We start from the raw sequence: 23732 nt of genomic DNA on the forward strand, positions 1-23732 counted from the left end.
CTTCCTCTGGAGCGGATACACACCCGAGCCTGTTCAGGTACGCAGGTCTTCAAAATAAAAGCCTGTCTTTCTCTGGAAGGGTTACACAACCTAGCCCGTTCAGGAACACACGCCTTCAAAATAAAAGCCCTGTCTTTCTGTGGAACGGAGACACTCCTGATACTGTTCAGTTACAAACGGCTTCAAAATAAAGTCCTGTCTTTCTCTGGAACGGTTACACAACCAAGCCTGTTCAGGTACGCAGGTCTTCAAAATAAAAGCCCCATCTTTCTGTGGAACAGATACACTCCTGAACCTGTTCAGTTACACACGCCTTCAAAATAAAAGCCCTGTCTTTGTTCTGCTGCAGACTTTGTGGCTTTGGTTCCGTCTGTCTCCACTGAGTTCTGTTGTGCTGTCTGTCGGTTCTGTCCTGTGTTGCCTTGTTCTGCTGCAGACTTTGTGGCTTTGGTTCCGTCTGTCTCCGCTGAGTTCTGTTGTTCTGTTGTTCGGTTCTGTCCTGTGCCCCCGTGTTCGGCCTCACCTCGTGTGTCTGGTTGTGGTATAGATCACGGTGGAGGACGTGCCCTCAGCCTACTGCTACGTGGCCACCGACCCCCACGTCATCACATTTGATGGCAGGTACTACACACGTTTCAGAATCACTGCTCGCACTGCCAACGTGCTCATGATACCTTTATGTGATTCTTGTTTGATGATATGTTGATGATATGTTGGTCTCGGAGTCACCATTCATTGGTCATTATTGTTCCTGTAATGATGTGTGATTACCATATTCGTGCCATGATCTAGTTACTTGCTCATAACTGGATTTTTGTGTATATATATAACCTTAGTCCAGTGTCCAGCGATATAACTATAATAGCAATCTAAATATAAAATGTATCATTTGTGATTGTGTGTGTTCAATCAGCTGATTGATCGACTCACTGACTGACTGATTGATTGATTGATTGATTGTATCGGCAGACGGACAGATGGGTTGATTAACCTGATTGTTGATTCATTCACTGATAACAATCCTCCAACAGCGTCCTCTCCAGTAAAGCTCCTTATTGTTACTTCTTCTTATTGATTCATTCATTCACAACAACACAAACCCCTTCAGTAGACCCCATTAGTATTCATTATTTATTCATTCATTCACGGCTAACAAACACAGCCCCCCCTCCAGTGGACCTCATCCTCTCCCCCTTGTCTCGCGTCTCCCCCCCAGCCTCTACGACAACGACCAGATCGGGACCTTCCTCCTCTACCGGAGCCTCCGGCGCCCCCTGGAGGTGCACGTGCGTCAGTGGGAGTGTGGCAGCGTGGTGCTGGCGGCGTCCTGCGTGTGCGGCGTCGTGGCGCGCGACGGCGGCGACGTCATCGCGCTGGACATGTGCGACGGCGAGATGGGCGAGACCCAGCCGCGCCTGACGGTGAAGAACAGGCACCTGGGGAGGAGCGGCGTGCGCATCACGCAGTCCTACCAGGGCCGCAAAGTCACGGTAGGGGGGCGCCGAGGGGCGGGGGGGGGGCTGTTACTGATGGTAGGACGAAGTGATTAATCGATCTATCGGCCGGCCGATATTATCGGCTAATATTTGCGTTTTTTACGTGTATCGGCATCGGCCGTTTTTTTTCACTGTTTTTTTTGCCATGATTTACACAGTTCAATACTTTTTCCTTTTTTAAATTGAGACTCAGAATATTTGTTATCATCATTGTGTAATTTTTATTATCTAAATTGAGGGAGCAAAAGCAGTATCGGCTCCAAATATCGGTTCAAGAAAATCGGTATCGGGCGTATCGGTCATCGGCTAAGGCTGATGAAAAAAAATCTTTATCGGCTCTATAAAATCCATATCGGTCGATCATTAAGTATAAGCTAAGTAAGGGAAAGTAAATCTTAATTTTCTTTGTGTTTTTGTCAATGCTTTCATCACAGGCATTAGTCTCCATCTAGTTGTAGCATTGAGTCCTACTTAATCTCTCGCGACATGAACTTTTTAGTTATACGATATATATATATGTTATACATATTATGTTGAATTGCTGGTCGGTTTCAACGTCGCAGATTACGTTCTCGTCGGGAGCGTTTGTGCGAGCGGACGTGTCCGACTGGGGGATGAGTCTGACCGTGAGGGCGCCCGGTTCCGACCGGAACCACACGGCCGGACTGTGTGGTTCCTTCGACGGTCGCCCCGACAACGACCTCCACTCAGCGGGCGGAGACGTCACGCGGAACCTACACGCGTTCATCTCTGAGTGGAGGTGAGTCTCAGGAAGAGTTAGAGTCCTTGGAGACAACACACAATTACAATTACCCTTCGTCATTGGCTAAACTCATAGCTCCTTTATGGTGTCATGTCGTGGTTCATCAAAAAGATAACAATAGGAATCTTTGTTAATGTTCAGTAAGCATGTACATTGTAGTTCTAGTATAATGCCGCTTTAAAATACCGTAGGATTATTCCTCAACAATCAATGTACTGTTTATCGAAGCATCGTTTGTGACAGTTTGTTTCAACTCGTCAGACTCCCCCCAGGCACCAGCCTGTTCGACACAGTGCCGTCCAATCAGGACGCTCCGAAACCGACCGAGTACTGCACCTGTCAGCCAGAGCCCCGCCTCTCCCCCCCGTTCAGGACCCACTCCCGACCGACCGGCTCCTCCGATTGCTCTCGCCACGGCAACGTGGAGCTCTCCAGTGTCATCCCCGCGCTGGACGTCACGGCGGAGTACATCCACTCCGTGGAGCTCCGCGTCGACGAGGAGGAGAACCGGCGAGGCACCCTGCCAGCAGGGGGTCTCCCCCCGCGGAACCGGGGGTCCGACCCCCTGGTGACCCCCCGTGACGGCGCCTCTACCCGACCCCGTTACCCAGGCAACCGGGGCCGGCGTCAGTCTCAACGGTCCCTCTCCGACCCGCCCCGCCAGGCCGACCTCGGAGGCCTCGCCTATTTTTTCCCCGAGGACCACAAGCCGGCGCCGCCCCCGGACGCCTCCGGCCCGCCCCCGTCCCCGACCTGGCCCGCCCCCTCGGGGCTCACCCAGCGCCAGGCCCGGGCCAGCTGCCAGCGGGCGGTGGCCGGCTCCAGCCTGGCGCTGGGCTGCGGGGCCCTGCTCGGCGAGGCCTTCGTGGGCCGCGCCGTGGCCATGTGCGTCAGCGACCTCCAGCTGAAGGACGACCCGGGGTGGCTGAACGCCACGCTGCCCCTGCTGGAGAACGAGTGCGAGCGCAGGCTGGTGGAGGAGCGGAGGAGCGAGGGGGAGCACCAGGAGGCGGTGGAGCTCCTGCGGTGCCCCGGGCGGTGCGGCGGGAACGGCCAGTGCTCCGACTGGGGCTGCCTCTGCTTCCCGGGGTTCGGCTCGTACGACTGCAGCTCTGTGTCTGGTAGGAGCGCCTGAAACCAAACGCATGCCCGCACACTCACACATGCAGGCACATACACACATGTATGGGCACACACACGCGCGGGCACACACACACACACACACACACACACACACACACACACACACACACACACACACACACACATATAGATGAACTTTCTATCAGAGGACATTTTGGGAAAATGGGCTCAAAACGGACACACTCCATTGGATATATGTACCGTGGCTTATTTTCCGGGATGTATTTTCCTAACCTAATGTCGATCTAATCAAGTTTATGTTTGAAGTGTTATAGCGTTAAATGGTGTTATAGTGTTATAGTGAATCTTATCATTTAGTCCAAATGTTAGCTATTGATATTTGTTGTCATTGGTATTGCCAAGAGGCGTCGCTCCATTCCTCCTCTTCCTCATCTTCCACCTCCCACGAGAGGTGAAGAGAGAGTGAAGAGTTCCTTCTCATGTCCTGGTGACACAGGGGTCTCTCTCCTGGTCTCTCTCCTGGTCTCTCTCCTGGTCTCTCTCCCGGTCTCTCTCCCGGTCTCTCTCCTGATCTCTCTCCCGGTCTCTCTCCCGGTCTCTCCTGGTCTCTCTCCCTCCTGGTCTCTCTCCTGGTCTCTCTCCTGTCTCCTGGTCTCTCTCCTGGTCTCTCTCCTGGTCTCTCTCCTGGTCTCTCTCCTGTCTCCTGGTCTCTCCTGGTCTCTCTCCTGGTCTCTCTCCTGGTCTCTCTCCTGTCTCTTGGTCTCTCTCCTGGTCTCTCCTGGTCTCTCTCCTGGTCTCTCTCTCTCCTGGTCTCTCTCTCTCCTGGTCTCTCCGTCTGTGATATTGTTCTCCTCTCCCTCCGCCGCTGACGTGGTGCAGACCAGATCCCTGAGATCGCGGAGCTGGAGGCGCAGGGTCTGTGTGACGTCCGGCGGGGGGGGTGCTCCGTGGTGCAGGTCGGCGGCGCGGGCTTCAAACGCTCCCGGCAGCTCAAGTGTGAGTTCGTCAAAGAAAAGGTACTTCGGATTTCTACTCCTCTTTTGGTTGCATGATGGATGGGGGGGTGTGGTGTTAAGTTGGTTTTGTGTCCACCTCGATCGTTCTTTAGTAGAAATTTAAAAAAAGTTAGTTTTTTAATTCTGCAGCACACATTTATGCCACAAGGGTGGATGCGCTGCAAAGTCAGGTGTTGTTTGTTCTAGTATAGACCAAATGTGAGACAAAGAGTATGTGTATGTATGTATATGTTTCTGTTGGACAATATGGGACATGTCACCAATGCTGAGAGGTAGTCTAAAATTGTTATATGTCTTTCTAAATTAAAAAGATGTTGTGAATGCCCCTCTTCCTCTCCATATCTCTCCGTGGTCTCTCTCTGTCCCTCATGTTGTCCTGATGCCCGGTGTCTCCTCTTCATCTCCATGTCTCTCCGTGGTCTCTCTCTGTCCCTCATGTTGTCCTGATGCCCGCTGTCTCCTCCTCTTCCTCCCTGGGGTAATTTGAGGAGGGCGGGTGGGTGCTGGACGAACCGCGGTTTGTGCAGGCGACGTTCCTGGACGCCACCGCTCTGGAGTGCCGGCTCCCCCTGGAGGACAGCCAGGTCACTGCGGGCTCCAACCCAGAGATGAGCCCAGACAGACCCCTGGCGCACTGGCAGGTCAAGGTCTGATCCCACTGCATTTACTATTTCAATGGAGTCATTGATCCACTATTTACTGTAGATATGTTTAGTCATTTAGCAGACGCTTTTATCCATAGATGCTTACATTGTATTCAGATAGAGGACGTTAAGGAGCAGGCCGAGATCAGCCATTTTGTCCACTGTTTGCGGACATACAGGATCGAACAGAACCTAAGTCTAGCACCTTAGCCACGGCAGTGTCCTGGCCTCACAATAACTTCCCATAAGGTCTACTCTTAAAGCGTACAAATGTGTAGTAAAGGAGGTTAAGGTTAAGGTCTGTGTCCCAGCAGGTTAAAGTTAAGGTTTAGGTTAAGGTCTCTGTACTCTATGACGGTCTGCGTCCCAGCAGGTTAAGGTTAAGGTTAAGGTTAAGGTGACCGTACTCTCTGAGCAGGTGTCCAACGACGGCCACAGCTACAGCAACGCCAAGGTGCTGACGGTGTACGACGGAGGCTGTCAGCGCTGCAGCTCCACCGTCGAGGGGCGCTGTGTTCTGAAGGTACCTAGGTTCTGTTCCTCTTATCTGTCTGTCTGTCGCTTCCTTCTTCCCTTCTCTTACTTCCACACCTTCATTGGTTCATCGTCTCCACCTTCATCTCTCTCACCCTCAATGGACTGCATTTATATCTATAATTTACAGCATTGTTGTGAATGTCTTGGCGCTTGGCATCTGTTCAGTGTTGAACCTGTGGCGTTATACAAGGCTGTGCTGGAGTCACAGGGACGTCCAGGGAAGTCTTCAACACTCCAGCGTTCTGTTATGACCTGTGGCTGAGAAGTGTTGGTGCCTCAGTCAGCGCAAACAGTTCTAAAACATGTCGGTGCTGAAGGCTGTGAGAGAGGAGGTGTGAATCTAATGCTGATGTTTTTCCACTCGCTCACACCCTCTAACACAGGACAGAGTTTCCAGCCCCCCCCCCCCAAAAAGTGAATGTGTTTTTAGCGTTGTGGAGGTGTTGGTTTGCTAAAACAGAGGGTTTCCAAGATATGTGGAATACCCTAACCTCTGTGTGTGTTTGTGTTTTTCTCTGGTAAATGTGAAATGTGTTTTAAATCGACACACCTTAATGACCTCTAACTGTGGCTCCCATGACATCATGAATCATGATCATTTAGACTTAGCAGCGCTTTTATCCAAAGCGACTTACAACGGTTCACACACACATTCACACACCAACGGCGGAGTCAACCACGCAAGGCGACAGCCAGCTCAGTCAGGATCAGTCAGGGTGAGGCGTCTTGCTCAAGGAAACCTCGACACAGTTTGCTGTCAAACTAGCAACGTTCTGGTTACAAGGAAACCCGCTCAATCTCCTGAGCTAAGCCGACCTCGACCCCGAATGAGCAGCTCTGCTGAACATCTCATAACAGGTTTCCCCCTGAGGATCCTGTTGTTCCGAAGAGATAAAGGGGATATGAATTTGATTGAATGTTTTACTGTCTCAGGAGAAGACGTGCCACATTGAGGGCCGGTGTTACGGCGAAGGAGACATCCATCCCAGCAGCCCCTGTCTGACGTGTCAGCCAGACTCCTCCGCACACACCTGGTCCACCGCAGGAGGTAGAACGTCCATCAGAATGATCCAGAACATCATGTTATCTCTTATATCGTTAGCCTCATAACATTATTGCCTGATTCGTATTTTAAGGTTCATCTTGTATTTAGCGTCCAAATTGCCTAAGTCAAATAGATGACTTCGGCAGAGAGTGATTATGGAATGTAAAAAGCACTCTGATTGGCTGAGGTTATAGCCAATGAGGCACAGTGACTCAGCAGCGTCAGGAGAGTAGAGTTAGGTTAGCTATCACAATTTGGCCAAAATATGACTTAGCCAATTATGCTAGTAGGAGGCTATAGCGATGCAGGGCTATGCTAACAGACCACACTCTGCAGTACTTTCCCCCGATTACTTTAGATCAAATTTACGAATTTGTCAAGAGCTAAAGCAGGGTGTCCGCCATCTAGAAAGTTGCTGGTGTGCTTCTTGAATCATTAACATATATATGATATATGATATATTATATTATTAGATTTTGAATTAATATAATATATTTAATGTATAACATAGCGTAAGGCTTAGCCCCCAGGTTGTGTTAACCCAGTAGAAGTGCGTCCATGGGAGACAGTATGGGCGTGAGAGTGGGTCTGGGGTTGAGTTACGAGGCTGGCACCCTTCCTCCCCCCGTCCTCCAACGCTGTGGAGGTCTGGGTCCAGAGGCTGTCCCTCAGCTGGGGAGTAGGGGGGGGTCTGGAGGTGTGGAGGTCTGGAGGTGTGGAGGTCTGGGTCCAGAGGCTGTCCCTCAGCTGGGGAGTAGGGGGGGGTCTGGCGGTGTGGAGGTCTGGAGGTGTGGAGGTCTGGGTCCAGGGGCTGTCCCTCAGCTGGGGAGTAGGGCAGGGGTCTGGGGGTGTGGAGGTCTGGAGGGGCCGCGTGTGAACGCAGAGAGGGCAGCAGGTGGAAGCAGACAGGAACCAGCTCAGGGTAGGAGAGCAGCTGCCATCTCCTGGCCCCGTGGTGAAACCAGAGGAGCTAGGCAGTCAGAGTAGGAGTTAGCAATAAGCTAATCCTAGCGGCGATCCACTGAAGATGGCATTAAGTGATTCATTTGTTTGTTTGTTCATGCGTTCATTCATTTCTGGTGTTAAATTATATAGTCTTCTATCCTTGTATTTGCATTCACTTCAATATGCATCAATTCATTCATTCACTTTTTTCCTGCGAAGAGAACTCATTTATTACTCTGCCGTATTTGCGACCCAACCCTGTTCCCTCTCTCCCTCACCCCTCCACTCTCCCCCTCACCCTTCCCTCTCCCTCTCACCCCTCTACTCTCCCCCTCACCCCTCCACTCTCCCCCTCACCCCTCCACTCTCCCCCTCACCCCTTCCCTCTCCCCCTCACCCCTCCACTCTCCCCCTCACCCCTCCACTCACCCCTTCGCTCTCCCACTCACCCCTTCCCTCTCCCCCCTCCACTCTCCCACCACTCACCCCTTCCCTCTCCCCCTCACCCCTCCCCTCTCCCCCTCCCTCCCTCCCTCCCTCCCTCCCTTCCAGACAACCAGCCTCCGGTGGTCCAGCCCGTGCCCTCCGGGCTCCAGTCCTTCCAGGGGGAGCGCTTCCTGTACCAGCTCCGGGCCAGAGACCCAGAGGGCTCCTCTGTGGTCTTCACCCTGGCCTCGGGCCCAGGGGAGGCTGCCCTCTCCCCCTCCGGTCTGCTGTCCTGGGCGGCCGACCCCGGAGCGGACGCCACGGAGGGGCGGAGCTTCCGGGTGTCCGTAGTGGACGAGTGTGGCGCTGAGACCCAGGTGTCGGTCCAGGTACGGGGGTGAAGGAGCACGGGCCGGGGATAGGGGCTCCTGGCTCCTGTCCTCATCGTCCACAGGCCTGGCTGGAAGTAGCAACGGAAAAAGATGTCTGATTAATCAAATTCAAATTTGATACATTAGTGATCTAAAACAGAAGATCACAGCCCTGTTAAAGGGGTGATGTTATGCCAGAGTGTGAGTTTTTCTTAAAAATAAATAAAAAATTCCAAGAGAACAAAGAGCATGTAATGCAACATTACAATGATCCCTAATAATTTGTAGTAATTACCACAACCCAACACCAGAGGGAGCATTCCTGTCTCTGAATGGACAGTTGAACCGAAGAGAAACACTGAAACCACCCTACGGCCGCCAGGTGTTTGTGACCCCCTGCGACTGCGGGAACGGCGGCTCCTGTGTCTCCAGGATGGAGGCCGTGGCGGGCAGCGGGGCGTACGTCTGCGTGTGTCCGGACGGCTTCGCGGGGGGGCGCTGTGAGGTCGACGTGGACGACTGTAAGCCCAACCCCTGCCGGCTGGGCCGATGCATCGACGGACCCAACGCCTTCTCCTGCGTCTGCCCGCCGGGGATGACCGGTATGTGGACCAGGACGTAGAGCGGGTTGGCTGGTAACCCGAAGGTTGCTGGTTCGATCCCCGGCTCCTGCTAGCGTCGAGTGTCAAGGTGTCCCTGAGCGAGACGCCTCACCCTGACTGCTCCAGACGAGCTGGCTGTCGCCTTGCGTGGTTGACTCCGCCGTCGGTGTGTGAATGTGTGCATGAATGGGTGAATGTTAGGCAATATTGTGAAGTGCTTTGAGTGGTCACTGGTTAGAAAAGAGCTGTACAAATACAGAGAGAGACACGGGGGAGTATACACCGGGGTACCGGTCAGTCAAATGAGTCCAAGGCGTTCTCAGTGATCACACCGAGATGGATGATCTCAGGACAGCCAGCTGCCCTGACCCAAGTGTCATCCATTAGAGTGTTTTCAAACCTATTCAAACCCTGGTTGATGATCGTACTGGTACCGTGCAGTTCTTTAGTTCCTTAGAAACAACCGACATATTCAGCGCTAGAATGAATCGTTTTCTCAATGTGGCACATTTTGAATCGCGACTGTTGTTGTCGTCATGGGGACGGTTATCATCACAGCCGTTTCTGGTTGTGTGTGTGTGTTGCTGACTGTGTTGCTAGGCAACACCTGCAGGGAGGACGTGGACGAGTGTGTGTCCGCTCCGTGCTTCCCGGGGGCGAGCTGCCAGAACACGCCCGGGTCCTTCGGCTGCGGGGCGTGTCCTCACGGTTACCGCGGCGACGGGAGGAGCTGCGCACGTGAGTTCCTGCGACCTTTCACAACCTCGCGTACACAACGTAGAGATTGGTAGTTCTTCACAGGGACTTCCAATTCAGAATTAATGTTGTTTGTGGAAAAAGTGTCATTGATTTGCACATCGGCCATGAAAACTTGGATATTGTTACTTCAGTTGTGCTCAACCACTAACTCTGATTACTGAGTAGGATTACTATAGTACTACTAATAGTACTAAAGAGAAACTCTCCCCCCCTTCGTGGATCCAATCTGCCTATGATCTGACTATAACCACAAGGTTGTAGGACCCGAGGGGGTTTCAACCCATCAGCATTTGGGGACACATCTCGCTGCATTCCCTCACAGCATTCCCCCACAGCCCCCACCCCCCACTCAGACGACCTCACGATCTAAACAATCTCTCTGTTGCCAAGGTGACCCCGAGGCGGACTCGGACGGTACGGACCGGGCGAGAGCCCCCCAGGGCTGGGGCCGCACCGGGCCGCCCCCCCCATGCCTGAGCAGGCCCTGCCACCCTGGGGTGCGGTGCTTCGAGACCGTCCACAGCGCAAACGGCTTTGCCTGCGGGCCCTGCCCCGCCGGGCTCCACGGGGACGGGTTCACCTGCAGCAGGAGCGGCTCCGCGGGTGAGACGGATGCGGTTTTAGAGCTTTTTTACGTTCTGGGTTTGAATCCCCATCGGTAGGTGCCCTTGAGCAAAAACTCCCGGGCCGGACCCTTACCTGCTACGTGTTATGACCCTCAGGTGTAGAGGGTAGAGGGGGTAACATTAAGCCAACTCAGACAGTAAGGAGTCTTGGTTTCACGAGTGAACAAAAAGGTTCATTGTTACAGAAAGAATGCTAACAATACCAAATTTTAAATAAGCTATACATTCGGGTCAGCCAGGGCCAAAAATAATAAACATAACAGACTTACCTTAGAACGAAAATAGTCTTTCTAATTAAAGCGAAAAATATTGGGTAAGCCTAGCTCCCTAACTTAACAAAGGAGAAAAAGGGGCACCATTTTGAGCCTTGCCATGGATCTGGATCAATTCACCGGTCCATGTTGCTTTGGATACAAACTGTCGCTGAATGATGGAGCCATTTTCCAATACCACCTTTAAACATAGACGAAGAACAAAGATGGATGCCTGGATGCACTTCAACGTAACCCAAGCCGTAGTCCCTAACCGCCAGTGTTTCACAGTGCAGGGCAGCACCGCTGGAAGAGGTCCCTCCATCCACAGGAAGACAGCGGTCTCCCCTAGCAACCCCCACACATCCAGGGATGCTGTCTCCACAACCAACGGTCCTAAGAATCAGCCCGGTGGGAGGAAGTGTTCAACAATGCATGCAACATATAATTAATCATGGTTCTATGAATGTAGTTGACCAAACTGTGGACGCAGTAAGAAGACTGTGTTGAGTAACGTAAATAAGTTACTAAGTAGACCTACCTCGGACATGTCCTACGACATGTCCAGTCACCATGGAGGGCATGACAAAGATAACCGATTATGATTGGTTAAACTGATTCATTTGCAGGCTAGAGCCGTCAGGAATCGACCTTGGGCGATTCAAACTTAATTAAAACAGAAATACCCACTGGCACCTTACACAATACAGGCCAGTACAGGCCACCATATTCATTGGAGAGGGAGGGGTGTGGGATTCAGTTGGTGATAATCTACAACCCCACACAGGACCTTTAAGTATTAACCCATGCTATGCTAACTATGCTAACGGGCGTTATTCCTGTTCCTAGCCGTGTGCGCGCGTCAGTGTGGAGCCAACATGGAGTGTTCCGCCCCAAACACCTGCACCTGTAAGGAAGGATACACCGGCTACAACTGTCGTATCGGTGAGAAGTTACTGTAACACAGAACCTCTCTTCCTGTAGCGAAAATGGTGGGCAGATATTTATATTAGCAATGTGCCAGATGTTCTCTGTAAATTCATTGCTTTCCTTCTCATGATTGAAGGGCAACCAAACAATTCAACTAAGGGTAGCTTGGTTCTGACAGCACCCCAGCTGTTACCGAATACTTGTAGACACCCTCTCTGATTGGTCCAAATCATGGCATTTCACTCCTCACTGAAAGGCTCTGGGTTCAAAAACTAAAATGCAATGTCAAAGTTGACCTGTAGGACTCCTTGTGCGATACCTCACCTGCTCATCAATGACCTGTATCTTAAATCCAATGTCTTTGCTTTGAATACAAGTCAATGCTGACTGAGTAATAAAATGGTTCCCTGCTAGCTAAGTGTTAAAGGTGACATATTATACCACCAGGTGTGAGAGTGATTAGCCGTTTTGAAAATCTGCCTCGTCTGACATCAAAAGTGGGCGTGTCCATCTAGATGTGTGCTGGACTGTGGCAAACGTTGCTCATCTATCCGTCACACATCTATGTGGACACACGCCCACTTGTGAGGTCACAACAGGCGGATTTCCAAACGGCTCGTAACGGCTAATCACACTCACACCTGGTGGCCTGATATGTCACCTTTTAATGTTTTCTCTGTGTTGTCGCTCCCTCGCAGCGGTCTGTCGTCCCGACTGTAAGAACCAGGGGAGGTGTGTGAGGCCCAACGTGTGCCTGTGTCCTGGGGGCCACAGCGGCCCCGCCTGTGAACACGGTACGATCCAACAGTGCTCGACTGGTATTTCAACTGCAAAAGCCACACTGATCTACACTGAACGGACAACATACAATGATAGGGGTGTGTGTGTGGGGGGGACTTGTTATATACTTTTGCACTTGTTTGGTCGATGGGGATTACGTATTCACTGTATTCTTGTCTTTCTATTTAATTATTTGTGTACATTACTTTAGATTTAGATCAGCTCGAGAATAGTTGTTTGGTGACGCCTTGTGTCTCCTGTACTGTGTTGTAGCGCGTGCTGCGTGTTGTGTGTTGTGTGTTGTGTGTTGTACCAACGGAGTTTGCCTTGACCATGACAGCCGTCTGTGAGCCGGGCTGCCAGCACGGAGGCACCTGTCTGTCCAGGAACCGCTGCACCTGCCCGTACGGATACCTGGGACCCCGCTGTGAAACGAGTGAGGGGGTCCTACCTTTGACCCACAGGGATGACATAATGAGGGTTCACCACAGGGGACTGGACCTGGAGGGGTGGCAGACGTTTGTATTAGCAAAGGGCCTGATGTTGATAACTCCAGAAAATCGGCTTCATTCTTTCTCATGATTGAAGAGCGACGAAACCCTACAACTGAGGGTAGCTTGGTACTGATGGCCCCCAGCTGTTACTGAATGCATTTAGACTCCCTCCCTGATTGTTCCAAATTAGTGTTTGATGATGTCACCAACAGATGATGTCACCAACAGAATTAAAGATAATAAAGCCAATTAGAGCCAATAAAGGCAATTAAAGCAAATCAAATTAAAGTACAAGGTAGGCAGTCCCTGTACTTGGCAGAGCTTGATGATGCATGACATCCTAACCCCAGTGTGTGTGTGTGTGTGTGTGTGTGTGTGTGTGTGTGTGTGTGTGTGTGTGTGTGTGTGTGTGTGTGTTGATTCTACCTGTTCTCCATCAGTGGTGTGTAACAGGCACTGTGAAAACGGCGGCAGGTGCATCTCTCCGGACGTCTGCCAGTGCAGAGCGGGCTGGTCCGGACCCACCTGTAACTCAGGTACCAGCAGACACCTTGGTCACTTTCTCACTGTTTCTCTACTTCCTTACTTTTCAACTCGCATTTGACTTATGGTTCTTTGCAAAGCAACCTGGGGGATTCCACCTCTTTAGAGTGATCACAGTCGTACACGTAATATAACATTGAATAACAACGTTAGCTAGCATACCTGACCTGAAAAAGTGATCCTGTGATTTTATGGTTTAATATCTCTCCCCAGCGTCGTGTGACCCGGTGTGTCTGAACGGGGGGGCGTGCCTTAAACCCGGGGTCTGTGCCTGCCCCGGAGGGTTCTACGGGTCTCAGTGTCAGATCGGTGAGACCGCAGGAACACACACACAAGCACACACACAGTCACCCGTCAACCAGGGCTTCGTTTCCCAAAAGCATAGTTGCTGAGTTCCTTAGCAACCTACCTCTAAGGGACTCAACAGTTAATAGGAAAGTGTTACCCAAAACTATTTCACCTACATAGGAAGCTCCGAAGTTATTAAACTCCGTAGTACTAGGTAAGGTTTGGCTTCCTGACTGTTTCCCAACAACGTAGTCTGGCTGAGTCACCCCAGACAGCTGTTTTTAACAGATGTTTGACATAGGGAGCTGTTAGCTAGCTAGTAGCGAGCTCTGCGTACTCAGCCTTTAATATCAATCACATGTACATTCAGGAACAGAAAAGACAACAGAGACACACCACATTATCTGGCGCACTGAATCTTAAACAAGTGTTCTTCACTTGTTCTTGACGTGTTCTTGCCATGTTCTTGACGTGTCCCTAATATGTTCTTGATGTGTTCTTGGTGTGTTCTTGAAGTGTCCCTGATATGTTCTTTATGTGTTCTTGGTGTGTTCTTGACCTATTCTCGACGTGTTCTTGGACTGTTCTTTACATATTAATGTTGTGTTCTTGGCGTGTCCCTGACATGTTCTTGGCATGTTCTTGACGTGTTCTTGCCGTGTTCTTAACGTGTGTTCTTGATGTGTTACAGCTGTGTGCAGCCCCCCATGTAAGAACGGAGGCCAGTGCATGAGGAACGGCGTGTGTTCCTGTCCCGACGGCTACACCGGGAAGAGGTGTCAGAGGAGTGAGTACAGTACAGCCTATCCCCACGGCAACGGTCGCCAAGGATCCCCCATCAGGTCACCTTTGGGCCTCACACAGGTGTCGTGGTCACTGCTGATTACCGGGGCTCATTCTGACTGATGGATGATATATTGAATGTTTTTCAAGATTTCATGCTGCTCACTTCCGACGATAGAGAGTTAGAATGGAGCAGGGAGAAGACAGGCAAAGGCTCCTTTCTGCTGCTTACAACCAATTTTAAGAGTTATACAAATTTAAGAAGAAAGTTAAGAGTGTTATACAAAGTTAAGCTCAAAGTAAAGAGAGTTATACAAAGTTAAGCTCAAATTTAAGAGTTATTCAAATTTAAGAGAGTTATGCAAAGTTAAAATCAAAGTCAAGAGAGCTATACTAATTTGAGAACAAAGTTAAGAGAGTTATACAAAATTAAGATCAAAGTTAAGAGAGTTGTACAAAGTGAAGTGCAAAGTTAAGTTAAAACCACGAACATACAACAAGATGTAATTGATAAAAAAAAACAGAGCCTAAGGATTGTGCATGTGTGTGCTGGCTATGTTGTTCGTATATCTGTGGCCTATTGTGGCCCCAACAGCTGCCCCCAGGCCCTCATACGTGTGTGTGTGTGTGTGTGTGTGTGTGTGTGTGTGTGTGTGTGTGTGTGTGTGTGTGTGTGGGTGTGGGTGTGGGTGTGGGTGTGTGTGTGTGTGTGTCTCCCAGGCGTGTGTGAGCCCGGGTGTATGAACAAGGCGAAGTGTGTGGGAGCCAACACGTGTTCCTGTCCGTCGGGCTGGAGGGGCGAGCGCTGTCACATGCGTGAGTTCAGAGACCGCCTCGGGGGCCGTGATTTGACTGAGCAAAGATACATACATAATTATTCGCCGATGGTAAAGTGAATAGTGGGGAATAGCAAGATAACACTTGTTGTAGTAAACAAGATAACTCTACTGCCACTCTTAAACAGAAGTCAATGGATTGAAACACTTAGCCTAAACTGCGACTCAAAATGTCACAATTTCATTGTTTTACTTGCTGTTTCATAAATAATAAGCGAAGACCATATTTTGTTGCTCTTTTTCTGTTTTTAGGGATAGCATTTTGTTGAATTTCTTGTATTTTTTTGCAAAGCGGGACATTTTGCGATGGAAACAATATCCAGAGTTGGGGATCTCAATCATGGGATATTGCCCAATATCCCGAGATAGCGAACCAAATTAAATTGCGCCATCTTCGGTGATTAAAGTGTAGCATATACTAATATATATTATACAGATACTGTGAAAGGGTCAACCGTTTTGAACCTCTGAAACACTGGACACACTTCATTTACGACCGTGTCATTGTAGCGACTGCATCACAACATGTAGGAATACGCCACTCTTCAGTAAAGTGTTGAGACGTCTCTTGAGAAAGACGACTTATTGCTGAACTTGCTACCTCTGACTGAGAGGGGTGGTCGCTTTGCATGATTGGCTCATCTATTGAGTATTTATGTACCCTTAAGGGCTGGTCCCACGTTCACGCAACGCAGGGGGGTTTACGGACCCCTTAGGTCCTTGCGGACCCTCCTTGCGTCCACCTCAAGGGCCTGACATGCGCCTCCCAAAAATTGTACCCTTCCGTCGAGGCGACACAGCAGCGAGGACTGCGATTGGTCCGCTCACTAAAACCTGACGCAGAACCAAAACTGGTTTGCGTCTGCGTGGTCCTTGCGTTGCGTGACGTGGGACCATAATCAGCCCTTATGGACCAATCAGGCATCTGTATAAATGTGTTCACCTGTGTGTGTGGGTATGTTTGTGTGTGCGTGCGTGCGTGCGTGCGTGCGTGCGTGCGTGCGTGCGTGCGTGCGTGCGTGCGTGCGTGCGTGCGTGCGTGCGTGCGTGCGTGCGTGCGTGTGCGTGTGCGTGTGTGGGTTGTTGTAGCCCTGTGTCTGCAGAAGTGCAGGAACGGAGGGGAGTGTGTGGGACCCAACACCTGCCAGTGCCCCGATGGCTGGGAGGGCCCCCAGTGTCAGACCGGTGGGTTCATTCACCCTCATCCATTCATATAATGTATATATTAATATGATATTCTAATATTGTAATGACCTCGCCAGTGACATAGGAAGGTCCAGTCATAAGTACTGCAGGAATATTCATTAGTACAAACCTGGTTACTGTAACGCTGTAACCAACGCCAGAAATGACTGGTTCACCGAAAACACACACACCGCAGAGCACAGAACACCTTCAACGCACCCCCACACTCCTGTTCTCCCAAGCCCCTCCCCCAGCTGACCTGGCGATTCGCCCCCAACATTGATTGACAGGTGGAACACTTCAATGCATGCACATGGAACAACTGGCACAACGGACAACGGAACACATTGCATAACACACACACTCCTAAAGAGTCCCAGGGTCGCTACAATATGTTCTTTAGCTGTATGAGGCTGGCGATGAACATAAACAGGGATATGTCATATAATTAATATAATATTTAACCTGAATGTTAAATAATTGGAATAGTTTTGGTTTTGAAAAGCTCTTTCCTGAAGTGTCCTGAACCCACGTATCAGGTAACAACGCATCGATTTCAGATAACTGTAAAATGTACACACTCTATACAAGCAGATAAGGGGTTGACATTTAGAACTCGGGAACAACAACGGTTTTAAGAGGTATGTCGGCCAAAACCCAGGACAAATAACCAATGAGCAAGCGTGGTCAGGGAGGTATGGTTGGATGGGAGCCCTGATTAAATGCATAAATAGAGAAGTGCACTGATAAAGATGCTCTTCATTTTAAAGTCCTCTGTCTTCGCCTCTGTGCAAACTAGTCGATTATTTCCACGACACTAATAGAGGTGTTTATGTCTGACTATTGACAGGTTGCCATGTCTTACGTTTGTGTTGTTGTTTTTTTGTCCACTGATTGGCTGCCTGGTCATGCGGGCAGCCATCTGTAAGGTGCGGTGTCTCAACGGGGGGCGCTGTGTGCTCCCGGACTTCTGCCACTGTCGGAGAGGATACAAGGGGGTCAGCTGCGGGGTCAAGGTCAGTAGGGGTCAAAGGTCAAATCACACTCCTGACTCTACCGGTGTTTGAAGACCGCTCCAAAGGGCACCAAAATACGGAAAACATGGCATGGGTTTGAGACAGAATTCAGAAGCCATCTTAGTATTTCCCTATTTATCCCACGCAACTTACAACAGATTCTGACACTAAATGGGTTATTTAGGAGCAGGTAGATATCTAGGTGTTTTCCTGATGGATTTCTACAGGTAGACTAGAGACATTTGGGGTCAAACACAGAACTTATTGGCTGGCGGTCGAACATCTTCGTCTGCCTCGCAGACAAAAGCAACCAAGAACCACACGTAGTGTCACTGCATGGTTATGACGAATCACCTGGCCCACACGGACCAATCAGAGATCACGCAGAACATGTTTGACCAATGGGATACAGCCAAACACTGAGAAGACAACAATTATTCAAATCATGGATGCCAGATGTTGCTGATGCTGGATTAGATACACCTAGGGCAAGCTACAGAGGATAGTTAATGAAATGTACTTTCTTCTTCAACATTGCAGGCACCGTATGCATAACGCCAGCGAATCGGCACAAGAATGCACGAATAAAGAGGCGCAGAAGGGATCGTTTGGCGTGTGTGTTTGGTTTGTGAGTCTATGTGTGCGTGTGCGTGTGCGTGTGTGGGTGTGTGTGTGTGTGCTTGCATGTGGTTCTGCGAGCATGTGTGACTGTGGTTGTGCCTGTATGTGTCTGGCTGTGTGCACAGCTCAAAACAAAGGGACTTGATGTATTGCACTTGTCCTCTCCCCTGTTGGTCTGTTCTACCTCATCGCCCCTGGTTACCCTTATTTACCCTTCGAGCGTGGAAGGCGTCCCACCACAGCGGAGTGCAGAGTCAGCGGACTCACACGCGTCGTTATCTTGAGTGTGAGAAAACAAAATAGGGACTCGTTTTACTTGAGGAATTGAGAGTGATTTGTACGCTGGGTTTTTCTTCGTTTTGTGGTTCAACATGTGTTTTCCTTGAGTTTAGCCTCAGTGAACTCTCCATAAATCAGTTGTCCGACGGCTGGGGCTTGATGAGAAGCCCAGCTTGAGGTCTGCTGCCCTGCTTAACGCCGGCAGGATGTACATCAGCGTTTTCAGAGGGGCCTGCTCCTCTAACACAAACTGTTACCAGAGTGAACTGAGGTCCTGGACCCTTTACCAGCGTAGGACTACAGTGACCAGAGTGGTTCACTGAGGTCCTCGAGTCTTTACCAGGGTAGGACTACAGTTATCAGAGTGGTTCTCTGAGGTACTGGAGTATTTACCAGGGTAGGACTACAGTGACCAGAGTGGTTCACTGAGGTCCTGCAGTCTTTACCATCGAGGACTACAGTGACCAGAGTGAACTGAGGTCCTGGAGTCTTTACCAGCGTAGGACTACAGTGACCAGTGGTTCTCTGAGGTACTGGAGTCTTTACCAGGGTAGGACTACAGTGACCATAGTGGTTCACTGAGGTCCTGGAGTCTTTACCAGGGTAGGACTACAGTGACCATAGTGGTTCACTGAGTTACTGGAGCCTTTACGAGGGTAGGGTTAGAGGAAACTCAAATGATGATCATGTTGTTTCGTGTGTTGATATGTTAAAGTACGATATCTATATTATGTTAGAGGTTTTGCTATGAACCAATGAAATGACGCAGACATGATGATAATGTCCCATAACGAATAAAATAAAATAAAAAAACGTTATCACAATTCTGTGTTTTCTTAAGTCCTTTATTCATGATGTTCAAAGTATATGTCTACATACAAACAAACATACATACATACATACATACATACATACATACGTACAGAGACAACGCACATATATGGACGTGTTTAATGACCAATCCTAGCACACAGGGTTTATACACTGTGTTGTCAAACATGAATGCGCAAATCAAAAATGTATAAAAAAAACAGAACCCCCCCCCCCTATGGGTCCGTTAGTGACCTTTGACCTTGTGTCGGTAGTGGTACTTGGACCGCCTCTTAGTGACCTTTGACCTTGTGTCGGTAGTGGTACTTGGACCTCCTCTTAGTGACCTTTGACCTTGTACAGGTAGTGGTACTGGGATCTCTTCTTCTCACAGTGGGGGCCTTCATGCGACGGGCGACAGCGGCACTTCTCAGGAGAGATACACTTCCCTCCGCTCAGACACGGCTGGCTGCACACGGCTGGGACAGACAGAGGGGTCTGGGTTAGACGAGAGGTCAGGGGTGCAGTTCACCAATCTTACCACCGGGGGCGATGCTGAACAGCCATCACAAGCCGTTTCAAAAATCGCTCCTCTAGTGACATCACAAGTGGGAGTGTCCACCCAGAAGTCTGATTGGATAAAGATCAGCCTGCCCTTTGGTACAGTCCACACAGAGGTCTGATGGTTTAGACCACCCTGCTGTTTGGTACAGTCCACTGGGTAGACTGCTGGAGTGATGGTTTGTCATAGCTAATCAACATCGCACCTGCTGGGGAAACAGGGGGGCCTTTAAATAACTGCACACATGAATCCATTACTACTATTTCCTGTTCCTGCATCTGGCCATGAAGTAAGAGAAGAAAAAAAAGGTTTATTAGATTGAGTGAGTGCTCGCGAACCCGTGGAGAACTCAGATTTCCAGATTCACAAGTTCCCACTGGGGAGTAGAAGGTGGCCGACCCAGCGCTGTTTAAAGCAAACAGAATGTTTTACATTTCCTCAGCTCACGCAGACTGCGGTTCTACGAATGCAATGGGATGCTCACATAAACACTGCAGATCCAATGGGTTGGTTCAAGCAAGGAACAAGTAAAGGAAAGGAAGGAAAGATGGAAGGAACAGAAGGAGCTTCCATCCCTCCTTTTCTACTGGATATTCTCCCAGTGGTGCTAGCTGTGAGTATGTACCAGCACATGCACATTTAGGAACAAGTGTTCTCTCACCAGACAGGCAGACACACAGACAGGCATCGATATGAACAGACATTCGGGCAAACTTTGATTCAAACAATAATATATTTTTACAGGCAGCCAGGCAGACTGAGATTTGGATACCGACCAGCAGACAGAAAGACAGGCAGCCGAAAGACAAGCTTTTGCCTGTCATTTGGCTGCCTGTCTTTTTTGTCTGCTTGTCGACTGCCCGTCTACCTGGCTGTCTGTCTTTCTGCCTGTCTTTTGGCTCTCTGTCTTTTGGCTGCCAGTCTTTCTGTCTGCTTGTCTTTCTGCCTGTCTTTTGGCTGCCTGTCTTTCTGTCTGCCTGTCTTTCTGCCTTTCTTTTGGCTAACTGTCTTTCTGCCTGTCTTTTCGCTTATCGTATCCAATTCTGAGTAATAAAAGTCATTTTTTTACAGGCATTTTTTACAGACAGACAGACATATACCCAGAGAGACAGGGCCGTTGCCAGGGTTACCCTTACCCGTGTGGCAGGCTCCGCCCACCCAGCCGTCCGGACAGCTGCAGATTCCCGGAGCCACGCAGCTGCCGCCGTTCCTGCAGCCCTGGGGACACACCGCTGCCATGGCAACCAGACCGCAGGTCATAACTCGGCCTCGGCCCCAAAAGGAAACAAACCTTCACCCCGCAGTATACAGTTACCAGGGGCCCCACAAACACACGTCACGTAACACACACACACACACAGTCAGGTTCCCATAAACACATCACGTAACACACACTTACACAGGTCGGGGCAAAACACACATCACGTAACACACATACACTGGTCCCCACAAAACACACATCACAGAACAAACATGCACACAGGTCTCCTCAAAACACACATCACGTAACACACACATACACAGGTCTGGGCAAAACACACATCATGTAACACACGTACACACTGGTCCCCACAAAACACACATCACAGAACAAACATACACACAGGTCCCCTCAAAACACACATCACGTGACACACACATACATAGGTTCCCACAAAACACAGGTCACGTAACACACACATACACAGGTCCCCACAAAACACAGATCACGTAACACACATACACAGGTCTCCTCAAAGGGGGGTTTACTGTCAGACGGCTGCAGGTTTTAAACTATTCTCATTGGTTAACATTGACCAATGGCTTATTACAAAGCGTGGTTAAATGAAACTCAAAGCTTACCTTCTTGGCAGTTGTTCCCAGTCCAGCTGGAGAGGCAGAGGCACGTTGCCTTGCCGTGGAGCGCTTTGCACTCTCCTCCGTTCCAGCAGCCTTCTTCACACGTCACTGCCACACACAACACACACACACACACACACACACACACACACACACACACACACAGTCAGTCGTTTCTTTGATCTCAGCCACGTATTAGTGCAACAAAATAATGAGATGAAAGACAGCAATCTGAAACGGATATACAAACCTTTGTGACAGTATTTCCCGCCAAAGCCGGCAGGACATCCGCACTTCCCCGGCCGGAGACACTGTCCTCCGTTCTTACATTTGGGAAAACAGTTGGCTGAACACAAGTGGAACATATGTCAGTATACGTTTTTGTGTGCCTTATCTATCGAAACTTCAAACATTAAAACATGGATGATACGACTACTATTTCATTTAATTAATTTGTTAAAAAAGGAAGTTTGGTCAAAACAAATCCACATGCTGTGTAATCGACGAGCGGAACATCACCATACTGGCAGGTCTCTCCCTCGTAGCCCCGTATGCAGAAGCAAGTGTTGTTCCGAATGCAGATACCCGAGTGTTTACACGACGGCTCGCACTTCGCCTTTGGATCGAAAACGAAGGGGTTCGCGACTCCTCGGGGTGCGTCGGAGCGCGATGCGCACGGCCCTGTGAGCGCGGCCAGAAGCGCCAGGAGGAGCAGGGACCCCCCGGGGCCCAGACGCACGAGCTGCATCGCGACACAGGTGAGACAACTTTGTTGTGGAGAGAAATGGCAGAGATTTACGTCCCTTTTTTACACTTGCCGAGCTGCTGTTACCGTGCGTAAAGTTGCTGTGGTGGTGCGGAGATCGTTTGAGTGAGAGCGACTTGAGGAGGGGGCGGTGAAAATGATTGGGTCTCCCATCGTTCAATGTAGCTTCCTATAGCCCCCTCTCCTCGGACGGGGTAGGGGGCGCGGTGGGCGTATAGTAGCCTACGCGCTATAGAGGACTCACAGACTCACAGACAAGGACCCCCCACAAAAACAACGAAATACGTTATTCATTTTGTTCCACTTTTTACGCGAATGGCTAACAATGCAAAACCATGCACATCTCCATCATAGGGCAAATAAGTTGCACATTTACTTTCAAGCAAATAAAGTCCTTGATGAGAGCTCCGACTTCAATCGAAAGATTCCGACTGCATTAAGTCCTACAAGGATCAGACAAGTGAGACATTTGGAGCTTGGCTTCGAATCAAAATCTCGTGCTGGACGCCAGACCAGCGTGGCATTGGAGACGGACTCTTTTCAGTATTGATGGAGGTGTAACAGTACAGCGGACGCTATGTCCACACCAGCGACCACAGTCCCACTGGTATGTGGTGCACGTCTTTAGAGGTAGACAGAACAAGCTGGTGGATCTGGGGAGAGACGTGCAGAACGCAATGTGGAAATGCAATTTCCTCTCTGAGCGGAAAACTCAGCGATGTCTGTTACAGGACACCTCCATGTTAGCACACGGCCTACATGCCTTCCAAGTCTTTTACTAATGTCTAGGTAAGTCCTATCACACTGCAGATACAATATTTATATTCATAGGATCTGGGATGGTTAGGACATAATAGGTCAGAGCACAGGACACAGGTTATCCTAGAGTATAATAGGCCTACTTCGCTTCATAGTTTAAAACAGCAGAAAAATCAAGAAGAAAACCCCAATAGTCCTTCTGTAATGTGGACACTTAATAGTCCACCCTCTCAGCCCCCGTGCGTAAAAGGCTGGGTCTTTGTTTCATCCGTTTTGTCGGTTGTTTTTCTCCAAACAGGTTCTTCACACACCGCTGACCTGGGTTCTCCGCGGTCGAAGCAGCTTGTACTTTGATGAGTGGAACAGATGGTGATCTACCTTCCGACTAGGCCTGCTCAGGGTTTACTTCATGGACGACCAACACCAGTAAAAAAAAGAAGTATTTACTACTTATAAGTAGCGCAGTAATATTAGTGGGCCTATTACAAGTTAATTGATTGAAAAGATGTTACACTTGTTCTTACCATGTAGGCGCTGGTCCTCTTATTTGACCAGTTGAGCGTCAACCGGTTTCCTTTCCTTTCCATTTGCGCCACCCAGTGCGAGAATACGGTACAAAAAACTCCAAACAATGATATTCAAAACTAGTTTTTTTT

The 23732-nt window shown here is 49.7% G+C and overlaps 2 protein-coding genes across 2 annotated transcripts in view; one reads left to right on the forward strand and one right to left on the reverse strand.

Annotated features, from left to right (window-relative positions):
• Positions 1-19192, forward strand: part of vwde (von Willebrand factor D and EGF domains) — a 26552-nt gene extending 7360 nt beyond the window's left edge. The window contains exons 8-31 of the mRNA XM_056592165.1: positions 1-37; positions 548-621; positions 1217-1490; positions 2060-2256; positions 2521-3380; positions 4243-4379; positions 4868-5026; positions 5442-5546; positions 6494-6608; positions 8103-8365; positions 8730-8949; positions 9550-9687; positions 10099-10311; positions 10877-10996; positions 11435-11530; positions 12214-12309; positions 12636-12731; positions 13230-13325; positions 13546-13641; positions 14312-14407; positions 15124-15219; positions 16329-16424; positions 17343-17440; positions 17981-19192. The exon at positions 1-37 is cut by the window's left edge and continues 190 nt beyond it. Of these exons, the coding sequence (XP_056448140.1) occupies positions 1-37; positions 548-621; positions 1217-1490; positions 2060-2256; positions 2521-3380; positions 4243-4379; positions 4868-5026; positions 5442-5546; positions 6494-6608; positions 8103-8365; positions 8730-8949; positions 9550-9687; positions 10099-10311; positions 10877-10996; positions 11435-11530; positions 12214-12309; positions 12636-12731; positions 13230-13325; positions 13546-13641; positions 14312-14407; positions 15124-15219; positions 16329-16424; positions 17343-17440; positions 17981-17995 (3793 nt within the window). The 3' untranslated portion in view covers positions 17996-19192. The remainder of the gene's footprint in view (positions 38-547; positions 622-1216; positions 1491-2059; positions 2257-2520; positions 3381-4242; positions 4380-4867; positions 5027-5441; positions 5547-6493; positions 6609-8102; positions 8366-8729; positions 8950-9549; positions 9688-10098; positions 10312-10876; positions 10997-11434; positions 11531-12213; positions 12310-12635; positions 12732-13229; positions 13326-13545; positions 13642-14311; positions 14408-15123; positions 15220-16328; positions 16425-17342; positions 17441-17980) is intronic.
• seraf (Schwann cell-specific EGF-like repeat autocrine factor) lies at positions 19149-23324 on the reverse strand. The gene is made up of 5 exons (XM_056592167.1): positions 22071-23324; positions 21802-21897; positions 21555-21659; positions 20849-20944; positions 19149-19629 (listed from the first exon to the last, which is right to left on the reverse strand). The coding sequence occupies exons 1-5, from the start codon at positions 22297-22299 to the stop codon at positions 19490-19492; spliced, it is 666 nt and encodes a 221-aa protein (XP_056448142.1). The 5' UTR covers positions 22300-23324; the 3' UTR covers positions 19149-19489.
• Between the last annotated feature and the right edge of the window lie 408 nt (positions 23325-23732).

The sequence above is a fragment of the Gadus chalcogrammus genome, chromosome 6, assembly GCF_026213295.1.
Source record: "Gadus chalcogrammus isolate NIFS_2021 chromosome 6, NIFS_Gcha_1.0, whole genome shotgun sequence".
NCBI classification, from domain to species: Eukaryota; Metazoa; Chordata; class Actinopteri; order Gadiformes; family Gadidae; genus Gadus; species Gadus chalcogrammus.